Source organism: Bos indicus, chromosome 5 (genome assembly GCF_029378745.1).
Source record: "Bos indicus isolate NIAB-ARS_2022 breed Sahiwal x Tharparkar chromosome 5, NIAB-ARS_B.indTharparkar_mat_pri_1.0, whole genome shotgun sequence".
In the NCBI taxonomy this organism is placed as follows: domain Eukaryota; kingdom Metazoa; phylum Chordata; class Mammalia; order Artiodactyla; family Bovidae; genus Bos; species Bos indicus.
In genome coordinates this window covers 105,214,723-105,227,693 of record NC_091764.1, presented here as the reverse complement: position 1 = coordinate 105,227,693, position 12,971 = coordinate 105,214,723, and the positions used below count along the sequence as shown (strand labels likewise).

The following is a 12,971-nucleotide window of genomic DNA, read 5'->3' as shown; positions in this document are numbered from 1 at the left end:
CAAAGTAACCAACACCTGCCAGGAGGGTGCGACCTTCCTGACAGCTCCCACTGTGACTGTCACACTGACCTGCAGGGAACTGGGGCCAGGTCCCCAAGGAGGGACAGCACAACTGGCTGTGGGCAGCTGGTGGGCGGAGGTATGTGAGAGGCCATGGTAAGTGACGTTGGCCTTTGCCTCCAACTGCACTTGAAAATCTCCCAGTAGCGTTAGCTGTGCAAGATGTCATCTCTGGACCCTTGTGGGTTCGTCGTTAATTCATACATAAAATGGCAAACCCCTCCTTCCGTGCCCTCCCTCCCTATTTCCTGTCTCCCTTGTTCTATTTCATGTTTCTTATTAAGTCTGAAATGCTGCACATACATCAGCTCACTGTCTGTCTCTCCCAGAATGTAGCTCCATGCATTCTGTCTCTTCTCCTCTTCTGGATCGCTAGTCTGAAAACCATGCTTGCACACAGTAGGGGCTCCATAAATACCAGTGCAGAGTAAGCGAGAGAGAAACGAAGACAAGGCGATGCATCTTTATAAAGAATGTCTCAGTTTATTATTTTAAACCTGAACCTGCCGAAAAGGATGGTTAGTTGCACTGAGCTCAAAGCATCCCCGGGACATGGACTGGAGACAAGCCCAGGGCTGGACGTTGGCTCCTCAGTTGGGTCCAGAGGTCACAGCCATCAGCCTGGGAGCTTCAGCTGCATCCACTGAGGCTGTGATGGTGACACAGAGGGTTTTCTCGGGGTGATGCCGGGAAGGGAGGTGAGATCACTTATGATGGGGTAGAAACAAGGCCTGGACTGTGCTGCTCATGGCCTGTGGCCACCGAAATGTGGGGAGGGGACCTGGGGAGGGGGCAGAGCAGGGGCAGGCTCAAGGTGCCTGGGACCCTGGGCTGGAGGGACCCAGTGCTTTCACTGATGGATGCAAAAGGGGGTACCAACCCCCCAAGGGATACAGCTCAAGAGGACCTAAAAGAAACCCAAGCCGAAGCTTCTGAGAAGCAGAATCATTCCCTTTCCTCCTGCACACATCCTCCGCCTCCTTTCTCGAATCTCTGTCTTCACGACCCTGTGGAAGGACGGATACCCCGCCGTGTGGGCGCACAGCCCCGTGCTGGTCTCTGCTGCCCCCACGCCCTGGCTCACACGCTGGTGTGCTGGGACCCCGAGGATGCACTGCTGCCCAGCTGGCTCCGGCCCGAGGGCGCCGGGCTGGCTGCTGGGCCCCTCTTGCTGCGGTGGCCGCTGCTCTGGCTCCTCCGGGCCGGCTCCTCCGCCAGCTTGAGTTTCTCGTGCTCCTCTTTCAGGAAGAAGTCCACAAACAGGCTCTTCTCCCTCTTGATCTGCTCGCTGATGTCCGTGGGGATGTCAGGGATCATCCAGTCCACGAGGACACTCAGGAACATCACCAGGTTCTGGGAGGGTGAGGGGAAGGATGAGAAGAGAGGCCCCGGCTGGAGGGTTCCCACCCGGGGTGGGTGAGCGGGGGTGATGACACAGACCCAGAACTGAGGGTAGGGGGCTCTGGGTTCCTCTGGCTCCTCGGCTGATCTCAGCCATCGAACGAGCATCACAGTCCCTCAGGGTCCCCAGGAGAAAGTGGAGCAGTGACAGGGTCTGCCTCCCATGCATGGCCTGACAGCATCGTGTGTGCAAAAGTCGCTCAGTCATGTCCGACTCTTTGCAACCCCATGGACTATACCATCCATGGAATTCTCCAGGCCAGCATACTGGAGTGGGTAGCCTTTCCCTTCTTAGCCATGCCTTCTTTGCCTCCTCCACTCCTCCTCTGTCTGCCTCCCAGCCCCCATGTCTTGCTTTGCCTCCAGGCCTCCGGTTCCAGAGCTTTAAAAAAATTTTTATTTATTCATTTTAATTGGAGGATAATTACAATATTATGAAGGCCTCTGCCATACATCAACATGAATCGGCCATAGGCATACACATGACCCCTCCCTCCTGAACTTCTCAGGAAGTGGCCATAAGGCCTGAAGGCCCCTCCGGGTCTCTCCCTGGACCAGCGGCCCCTGTCTGCCTCCCAACTGGCCCTCTGCCCCCCATATCGGAGGTGGGCCCTGTTCAACCATCACAGCATCTCCAGTCACAGCACTGCCTGGACCCTGCCTCCCGCCCGCCTTCATGGGTTCTGAGGTTGTGTACACACCTCTAACTTGCTCCTTTCTCCCCCCGGGGGGCTACGTCCCCTCCCCTGAGGTAGGATGAGACCCCCTCCCTCTTCCCGGGAGCATTTTCTACTTAAGAGGGTGACTATTTCCTGCAGGCAGCTGTGGCGTACAGCCCAGTTCAGGGCCACTCCCCGGGTACTCTGGTTCCCAGTCCCCCACCGACCCCCCCAACCTCCAGCTGTGGTCTCCTTCTCCACCTGCCCATCTTCTGCTCACGTGCCCCCTCTCTTTAGAACCGAGGTCGGTGACAGTGCAGGAGACACCAGAGCCCTGCCCTCTGTCTTTCAGGCTCTAAATGTGCCAGCCCCAGCTCGACCTTGAACCCACAGGCCCAGGGGAGACTTGGGAACCAAGGTTGTTCCCAGGGGCCCCTGGGCACCTCAGGGCATCTGGAGCTGCTGAGTCAAGTCCCACACTCGCCTCTTAAACCAAGTCCTCCCAGTGGAGTGGAAGCGACACCTGACACGCGGTGGTAAAGCGAGGTGGCTCCTGAGGGCGGGGGGCAGCAGGGGACAGGTGAGGAATATCAGCACATGCCGCCCCCCTGCCCGGCAATCCCCCAGAGCAAGAATGATGCTTCTCCAGGTGAAGGACTAGCTGGGGATCTTCCCCACTTCCTGGGATGGGGGCCAGGTCAGGATACCTCAGAGCCCTCCAGGGACCCGCCTTTGGGGAATACAAAAGCCTGGGGTGGGGGCAATGGGTAAGCGGTCTGGGCTGGTACCCCAGCTCTGCTCCAAGGCCGGCAGTGGGAGTGGGGGCCTCATCTTGGCAACACAACTGTAGGTCCAGCTAGTCTTAGAGATAGGAATAGCCAGCTTGGGTTTGCTATTCAGCAGGGGTGCCTGATGGGGCTCTGGGGGCCTTTCCCACCAGGGGTCTCAAACAACACCACAAAGAGGGGGCCAGTGGGAGCTGGAAGGAAGGGTTAGAACTGGAGCCTTTTCTTGAGCGTGGAGACTGGCGGGGGGCGGTGGGGTGGCCGCCTGTCTGCCTTCGGGTTGAGACTCTGCTCCCTCTGCTGTTCCCCACTTTTCAGTCTGAGGTTTACGTGGGAATCCTTCTCCACCCTGCATGTTACTCCATGTCTGCCTCGCAACCTGATTCTGTGCCCTTTTCTGCTTCTGTGCATCTATGCGTTCATGAAAGCCCTCACCCAGCAAAGAGTCACAGAGCACCCTGAAAACCAGAGGCAGGGCTGTCTGGATCCCTGAGCCTGGATCCTAACCAGCTGTCCCTAACTTAGCTGAACAACTCACCTGGAAGATTATGACAAAAGCCAGACGTGCAGACAGAACGGCCCAGTACTGCTTGGAAAACTCGTACGGGTTTGGGGCCCACGGCGGCTCCCGGTAATCCTTAAACCTGTCCAGAAAGGAAGGCAATGTGAAGACTGGGAGGAGATAGAGGGAAGGAGGTACCTCTCTGGCTATCACCTCAAAAGTCAGAGCAGCAGGCAGGGCCTTGGCTCTTAGACATAGGGAGTAGCAGGCAGAGGTAAGGAACTCAGGGCCCAACCAACAACGTCCAAAAAAGTCCAAACTCCAAAAGAGCCAATGTCAGCCTAGACATGTCTTTCTCACTCTCTCCAACATCTCCAGAAGTTTCCTTTGGATTCTCCTTCCTGTGTGTGTGTGTGTGTGTGTGTGTGTGTGTGTGTGTGCGCGCGCATGCACGTGTCTCTGTGTGTGCTCAGTTGTGTCTGACTCTTTTGTGACCCCATGGACTGCAGCTCATTGGGCTCTTCTGTCCACGGAATTTTCCAGGCAAGAATACTGGAATGGGTTGCCATGAGGGGTCCAGGAATCATGAGAGGAACTCAGGACAGGGGATCCACCTGGGGTCCACTAGCCTGTGGGCTCTGAGAGCGGCGGGGGACGCCAGACACCCCGCAGAGTGCTCCGAGGCCCAGGACTCAGAGAAGACGCAGATCTCTTGAGAGCTGATTCAGACCAAGCTGAAGGCTGAGTGGATTTGGGGGAGCAGTGGTAACGGTCACAGTTGGGCAGTAGCCCCCTCTTTTAACTGCCCGTCTTGATCATCTGCCCATGTTGTTTAAGGCTTCACCAGTGACTCAGCGGTAAAGAATCTTCCTGCGATGCTGGAGATGCAAGAGACACAGGTTCCATGGCTGAGCTGGGAAGCTCCCTTGGAGGAGGAAATGGTAACCCACTCCAGTACTCTTGCCTGGAAAATTCCATGGACAGAGGAGCCTGGTGGGCTATAGTCCATGGGGTTGCAAAGAGTCAAACACAGCTGAGGAACTGCACGCACACACACACACACACACCACAGTTTGAAAAAACAAAATGTGAGTGCCTGCCTCGCGCTCAGACCATGGAGAGGTCTAGGGCTTGTCTGAGCTGTTGCCTTCCCCCCTCCCCCCGCTTCCCATCCTGAGATGACTCATGTTAAAAATGGCTTATTTTCTCAGAATCACTTTTTTTCTAAGCCTGGAAAAATGGCAAGAGCTGGTACAGAAGATTTATGCTCCTTCATGGAACTGTTTTCTCCATGGAATTCAACAAATCTTCGATGTTCAGTGAAAGCAAAACAAGCCCTGGGCTGAAGCATGAGATGGGGTAGCATCAGGCCACCAGGGGGGTGCAGGGACGCTGAGGAAGGCAGGGAGGGTTGGGGGCACCCAGAAGGAAAAAAGCATATACTGAACGTGTCCACCCCCGACAAGGAACTTTTCTGAAGCTGCTTCACTTGAGAACAAGATCCGTGGGCAGGCATGGGTATCCCCGTGTAACCCAGGAGGGAACTGAGGCTCAGAGAAGTTCAATACTCAGCCAGCCAGGGGTGGATTCAAGGTGAGAATCCCAGTCTGCCTGAATCCAGCCTTTCCTCCATTGTCGGGAAGCTTCTGGCCTCCAGCTGTGGTTTGGGGTGGGGGACTCTGCTGTGGGTGCTCTCTGAACCCTTCCCTGTCCTGAATGAACCCACGGCTCTAAAAGATCCACACAGAAGCATGGGGGCTTTCAGTAGTCCAAGAAGATATGGCCCAAGAAGATCCCCTCCCAAGAGGGGAGAAGAGGAAAAAAGGAAGATGAAAAGAGATGCAGGCAAAAAGGCAGAAAAAGTCATAGCGGGAGATTCAGCCCCAGAAAGAGGCAAACGGAGAGGTGGAGGCTGAACGTTTGACTGGGGCTGGGCAAGAGGCCAGGAGCTGCCCCCTCCCACCCGGCTCCCCTCTTCCGACAGCTGATCACAGCTGTTGCAGGCTTGGTTTGACATCCGGATGAGAAGCAAAGCTAACTGCAGCCCAGCAAAGCACCACAGGGTTCATCCTCACCATCCGTGGCTGAGGACAGAAACAAGACCAGCTCCAGACCACGCCCACTCGTGGGAGAGGGCGAGGGTGTGGCCAAGGGAATACGGTCATCTTGAGTGGGGAAAAAATCTCAGGCTTGCCTACCCTCCTGCTCTGCCCCTCAAATCCCAGGCAGACAGGAATCTGTCTTGCTTTTCTCAAGACCCCTGGAAGAGGGGTGCTGTACACCCCTGCCCCCCCGACTTTTGACCATGGGGAAGATCCCCCCAGGTCCAGTCTGATCCTGCCACTGCAATCGAAGTCACTCCGCTTGTTTTCTAGCTCCATCGATGAAGGAACAGCTGCTCACTGACCTCAGTAAGACAGCCATCGCTCACCCCTCTCTTTTTCCAGTCTGCAAAGAATCCATAAATAATCTAATTCTGGTCCCACTTCTGCTACTAACTCACCACAGCGTTTGGAAATGTCACTTTACCCTCCCTGAGTGTCCAAAACATGTTTTGAATCTGGCAGGCACATCCATCTCATCAAGGGTCTGGGGAAAGATTAACACAGAGATCCGTCCAGAAAGCTCGACTCGCAGTCCCGCTGTGCCAGTGGACTAAGGGTGCTTTGTCAGGAACTACAGGGCCAGCACTGCCCAGAAAAGAGCAGTGTGCAATTTAATGATTTGTGCATCTGTTCACATTTCTCTTTCCAAAGCTAACTTTAAATAAAAACTGTGACCTGGAGTAAGCAATGCATTTTACATTCATGCACGCATGCATATGTATCACAGAAATAAAAATCACACAGAACACATGCATCCTTGCTGTATCCCATGCTCTGATACTCTTTTATTCTCTGCTGTCCTCTCCTTTCCTAGTCTTTAAAATGCTGCTCATGATACACTAAGCCATTTCCCAACTGATGAACCATGATTCACAGTTTGAAGAACACTGATTCCAGTAAGCCTCTGCCACCAGGTAAATGATTGCTCATTTACATTCCAGTATAAGTTCAGATTTCATAATTTAAAAATAATTCACCCTAAGAAGTCAAGTGGGTGCTGGAGAAGACTCTTGAGAGTCCCTTGGACTGCAAGGAGATCAAATCAGTCAATCTTAAAGGAAATCCATCCTGAATATTCATTAGAAGGACTGATGCTGAGGCTGAAACCAATACTTTGGCCACATGATGTGAAGAGCCGATTCACTGGAAAAGACCCTGATGCTGGGAAAGATTGAGGGCAAGAGGAGAAGAGGGTAGTAGAGGATGAGATGGTTGGATGGCATCACCGACTCAATGGACATGAGTTTGAGCAAACTCTGGGAGATGGTGAAGAACAGGGAAGCCTGGAGTGCTGCAGTCCATGGGGTCACAAAGAGTCAGACACGATTTAGCGACTGAACAACAACAACAAAAGCTCAGATTTCAGAATTAAAAAAAAATTCACCCTAAGAATTCAAGTGTATCAAATGTTTTCACTGAGTAATCAGAAGACACTAATTAAAGACAGAGATCATTAGTTTTAAGACTAGACGTGTCCAGAAAAGACAGAGTGGCTATTGAACTTAATTGTGGCCAAGCCAGTGACAGTGGTCTGTTTCACTTCCAAGCCCAGTGCAGAGAACGGCATTGGCAAAAGCTGGGGAGTCAGCAGACGAAGGCTTGATCCCACCCCCACTGTTTCACTTCTCTGTCCTCTAGCAAGTTACCTAATGACCTGATGGCTGGGGTCCTCGTCCATGAAACATGGGCGTTCCATCTTACAAAGCTGTAACGAGGACCACTCAGCACACTGCCAGACATGTCAAAGGACCCAATACATCGGAGCTGTTCTTTCTCCTTCAACTGAAGGTGACTTAAGAAGTACACCTCTTCTGTTAAAAGAGGACGGAGCAGGTACACCCCTGCCCCCAGTTCCTCCTGGCCTTCCAGGAGCATGGCTTTCTGAGCATGGCTCAGATGCCCTGAGTGTCCCATGATCCTGAGATGAACCAAATAGAGCTGATGCCCAACTGCAGGCAGCTTCTCTCAGGTTCTTAATCCAGGTGAAGGCACGAAGCAGGCCAGCGTCAGGCTGATGGGCAGGAGAGCTTCTGTTCCATTCCCATCAGCTCAAATGCTTCCCAAAGCCATCCCCTTTCCCCTGGTTTTGAGAGCTCTGGGTCTCCCAAAGTCCCACTGGGTGGCCCAGCACTGGGAGAACCCCACATGTGCTCACTTCCTGCATGTGCTGGCCGGGGCTGAAGCTCGGGGTTATAATTTTAGGAACAGTTCCCAGATCTCACCCTTGTCCGTTCAGTCTTCCTTTATTTTCTTTGAGCCTTACCATCGACTTTGAGAGTTCCCTGGAGTCTTGTAATAAGGAGAGTCTTCCAACAATGAAACAACTAGAGTGTCTAAAACTGGACTGGAGCGGCTGGGCCCCTTACTATTTGTAAGAACCTGAGAAAGTTATTCCATGTTTCCGAACCTCATCATTCTAACTTCACAGAGCCAACAAAATGTGCATCACTGGGCTGGGTACGTAGAAGGTGTGCACGGGACAGCCTTCTCGACCCGCCACGAACAAAGGAACGTGAGTACACGTGTGTGTGTGTGTGTGTGTGTGTGTGTGTGTGTATTTACACTGAATGTCGAAGGAAAACACAGTGAGCAGTAAATGAGATGGCTCGTGTAAGCGTGACTTCTGGAGGCAGAAGTGGGCACAACAGTTTCTTCTGGGAGAGAATGACTGGGGTGGGGGCTGAGAAAAGAGTCTTTCCCTTTACATGTACATATACATATACATATATACACACATACATCTGTAAAGAATGACTTTTAGAACAAAAAAGTTCTTAATTGCAAAAGAAGGATGCACGACTTCCTAGGGAGTCCAGTGGTTAAGAATCCGCCTGCCAATGCAGGGGACACAGCTCCGATCCCTGGACCAGGAAGATTCCACATGCTGCGGGGCAACTGAGCCCATGCACCACAATACTGAACCTGTGCTCTAGAGCCAGGAGCTGCGATCACTGAGCCCACGTGCCACAACCACTGAAGCCCACATACCCCAGGGCCTGTGCTCCACAACAAGAGAAGCCTCTGCAGCGAGAAGCCTGCACACCACAACCAGAGAGAAGCCCACGCTCACGGCAACTAGAGAGCCTGCACAAACCGGTGAAGACCCAGCCCGGCCAAAAATAAGGAAAATATTCTCTAAAAAGATCCAATTAATGGCAATATTCAGTGACCCAAATATATTTTCACACTGAGCTCCCAGGAGCCAAATCACAGGGTTAAGTGAAGCAAACTCACATCCGTTAAGTAAAAGAGGTACAAAAATCAACACCAACTCTTAACTTTAAAAATGCGTTCAAAACAAAAATAAATAAAAATAAAAATGCATTCGTATTTTACCTAGATTGTTTGAACACTGTGAAATAATCACATTGAATGTATACATGACCTAAAGAAATAAGGTTCCTATTAACTCAAAATATAGTTCATTATTAGAAAGAGAACCTGTGAAGTGTCTTTAAAAGTTCTATAAATTCATTTTTATGTTACTACATGGGAAAATGACTGAGAAAGGGTCGCGCAAACATGCCACCAGGGCTACTACAGTTGGAAAGATGCCCAGAGCTGGGCAGGGCTGTGTGGACGCAGGACCGAGTTGGAGAGGTTGCCTGTAATGTTTAAAACTTCCACAGGAACAAATTCATATATTACACGTGTCACTCACTATTGCTGTTTTTGCACGAAGTAGAAAAGAAGGTTTGGAGGTGATTTATTCCAAGTCCCCACTCTTACAGATGAGGAAACTGAGGTGCAGGCAGGGAGGAGAGGCTCCTGGCTCAGATGCCCCCTCCCATGCTCACTTGCAGGATGACCTTGACAGTGACACCTGCCACAGGTCATCATAATACAGAATCACTGCAGCTGCTGACGTAATAAACCAAGGGGTTGGTCCTCGACATTCAGAAATGGCTTTTTTCTCAGGGGCGGGCACTCCCTGTAACATGCGGGCTCTTAGCTTCCTGACCAGGGATGGACACCATTCCCCCTGCAGCGCAAGTGCTGAGTCTTAACCATTGGACCACCAGGGACGTCCTGGAAATGGCTTTTTTTTTTAATTATTTGTTTTAATGGAAGGCTAACTGCTTTACAATATTGGCTTGATATCTGCCATACATCTACGTGAATCAGCCATAGGTATACCTATGTCCCCTCCCTCTTGGACCTCCCTCCCACCTCCCACCCTATCCCACCTCTCTAGGTTGTTACAGAGCCCTGGTTTGAGTTCTCTGAGTCACACAGTCAATTCCCATTGGCTATCAATTTCCATATCATAGTGTATATGTTTCACACTGCTCTCTCCATTCATCTCACCCTCTCCTTCCTCCCACTGCCCTCACCTGTAAGTCTGTCCTCCATGTCTGCATCTCCATTGCTGCCCTGCAAAATAGCTTCATCAGTACCATCTTTCTAGATTCCATTTATATGTGAAACAGCTTTCTAAAATGATCTTTTACTCATTATAATCAGTAGTAAATGCATTTCTCAACCCCAAACAGTGGTATGTAAAAATAAAATTTAATAGTCCCAGTCCAGTGGAAAGTAATGTCTTAATGCTGAACAAGATGGCACATAATATTTTCATACCACCCGAGCTGCTTACAAATGTCTTTTGAAATTTTCCCTTCAATAAGGGAAAAAAGCCCGGCCCACTAGGAACTAACCAGGCCCGAGTTGATCTAGTGGCTGATACAGATAAGCAGAGGTACCCAGAAAGCTGGCTTTCCCTCTGGTCTTGGCCAGGAGCAGAGGAGACGCAGGCAGGCCCCAGAAGGAACTCGCAGGACCCTGGGACAAGAGAGAACTTGAATCCTACAGACAAGCCCACAGGCACCACCCAAGGATCCTGTTTCGGGATACTTAGCATCTCCAAACAGACCCAGTGGGTTAGCCAAGCCCAGGTGGGTTCCTTGAGCTCTGAGACCCCAGTCCCTGCCCTGCTGACCTCTCTGTTCTCCTCCCGCTGAGCCAGAAGCCTGAGCCACCATCCAGCCTATAGGACACAGGGGCACCTCGACCCTGTTAAATGGCCACTAAGCGTGCAACAGGCTGACGTCATGGGGCTGTTTACTGAGCAGCCCTGCGTGGTCAGTTAAATGGCCGAGGCAGACATAGCTCCAAAAATGCTGGGAACGCATCTTGAACAGGCAGTCAGAGACTTGTCTTAACTTTTACTGCTATTTTTAAGATACCTCTATCCTTGGCAAGGCTGGGCTGGAGCCTGAGACCTCAGTTTTATTTGACCACATTTATCTCTGGAGGTCATGAAAAACTAAGAATAAGAAGGGTCATCGAGTTCCCAACACTATTTGCCAGAAAATCAGGGCAGATTTCATTTCCCACCATGGAAGCAGCTCTACACGCTGGCTCTGGGGCCAGTCCTGCTGTTGTCTGTGTGTCTGTGTTTCTCACAATCTCGCCCTCTCTCCATCCTCTTATTTTTTCATTTCTCTTTCTGACAGCCACGGACGAATCCTGGCTTACAAGGACATCAGTAATTTATGTCTTTACTTCCTAAATTTCCAGAGACCTTGGCAAGCCAGCCAGGTCCCCATGGCATGCGGTGAGCAGGACCCACCTGGGGTGGGTACAGATCTCCATCAGTACTGCTCATTCTTCTAGAAAAGGCAACCCACATGGTATACCTGTTTGGGAAGGTGTGTGTCTAGATGATACGCTGACCCCGCTCTCCAGGCATCTGTTTTACACTTCAGAGCAGGGTGGCCCCTCACTTCCAATGTAACCTGCTGCTCTTCACAGCGCAGTCAGAGATGACACTGGTGAGAAGTCCCTTCGATCCCCGCCGCGGCTCCCAGTTGCCGTAAGAGGAGTCCACACACCTCCTGTGCCTGCCTGGTTTCTCTCTCCTAGTTCAACCCCCTTATTCCATCTCCGACTACTGAGCACAATCCAGCCCCTCTGCATGGGACACCCTGTCCTCCCTGGACCCCCCACACCACGTGATAATCCCTTCCTGCCCATCACTGCTCCTCCCACCCTGCTCACCACCCAGGCCGCCTTGGTCCCTCCTGGGAGGGAGCAGATTCAACAGGATTCTCCCTCTGGCCACTCCTGCATTGGACACTGAGGTCCAGGTTAGGGGCATGGCCTCTTCCTTCAGGGATAGGAGAGTGTCCTGCAGTCTCCCAATTGCAATCACAGAAGCTTGATTCTCATTGCTTACTCATCTCATTCATCTAGACTTCTTGAGGGAGGCACCGTCTTATTCCCTATCATATGACCGATGCCAAGCCTATCATAAAGGCTCAAAAACAGGTGCACGATGAGGGCTTCCCTGGTGGTCTGGTAGTTAAGAATCCACCTGCCAATGCAGGGGACACAGATTTGAGCCCTGGTCCTGGAAGATCCCACATGCTATTCGGCAACTAAGCCCATGTGCCACCATCATTGAGCCCACGTGCCACAGTGACCAAAGTCTGTGTACCTACAGCCTATGCCCCACAATGAAGAGTAGGTAGCATCCACTCCCCACAACTAGAGAAAGCCCATGCACAGCAATGAAGACCCAGCACAGCCAAAAACAAATAAAGTATAAAAAAATAGGTGCACAATGATCCTATGATCCCGGTTGGTATGGAGTAAGATCAAACCAAACTCTTTGAGTTTGATCTATTTTCTGCAGGTACATTTTCTTGACAGAAATATAGAATGCACTTCCTACACACACAGCTAGTTTTAATTCCACCACTCTATGGACCACACACGAGCCATGGTCCCCTCTACTTTCATTGGAGAGAAGAGTTATCAGGGCTTATGGCTGCCTGGAAAGTCCAGTGATCTGACTGGACACAGCAAAGCTCAGTGCCATTCAGGTGTGCTAATAACGCCTTGCCGGGGTCCTGCCCCGGCTGATCCAGGGTATTCGAAGCGGGGACGGCGTCGGCGACCTATTTATTTAAATATTTTATCAAAGATATAAAGAGTAATAGGATGAGGATAGCTCAGTAGGAAAATTCAGTGGAGAAAAGAGGCTGAGTAGCTTGGTTTACGCGGGAGACCAATAAAACTTCAAGACAAGAAGTTTGCACCACTTACGTAGGCCGCAGGCGTCCTTCCGTTCTCCCGAAGGAGAGGAGACACTGAGGCCTCCCCGGTCGGATCTTAGAAGCCCAGGCATAATTAGTAAGCATGGTGGGTTCCGCGCTCCAGATGGAGACTCAGCCAGAGTGAGAGAGAGAGCGACATGGGGAGACCAGTATTTCGAGAAACTGATCCCAATTCTTTATTTTCCATGGTCTACTTTTATACACTGAGATGTTATGCAAAAGTCACGTGGGGACAGCAGTCCTGACTTTTATTAAAGTCAGGTGCTTCACACAAATGTATACAGAGGTCTTAGGGGTGTTACATCATCTTCTGGCCAGGGGGGCCTGCTGACAATTTACGACCCTCTCCTTGTGACAGCGGTCAGTCAATCAGGACACTTATTTCTCCAGGGCTGATT

At 51.4% G+C, this 12,971-nt stretch overlaps 1 protein-coding gene across 1 annotated transcript in view; it reads right to left on the bottom strand.

Moving 5' to 3' along the window:
• Positions 1-562: 562 nt before the first annotated feature.
• The window catches only part of ANO2 (anoctamin 2), a 337,179-nt gene continuing 324,770 nt past the window's right edge, over positions 563-12,971 (bottom strand). Inside the window, exons 24-25 of the mRNA XM_070788788.1 lie at positions 3,444-3,549; positions 563-1,413 (exon numbers count right to left, since the gene is read on the bottom strand). Of these exons, the coding sequence (XP_070644889.1) occupies positions 1,141-1,413; positions 3,444-3,549 (379 nt within the window). The 3' untranslated portion in view covers positions 563-1,140. The remainder of the gene's footprint in view (positions 1,414-3,443; positions 3,550-12,971) is intronic.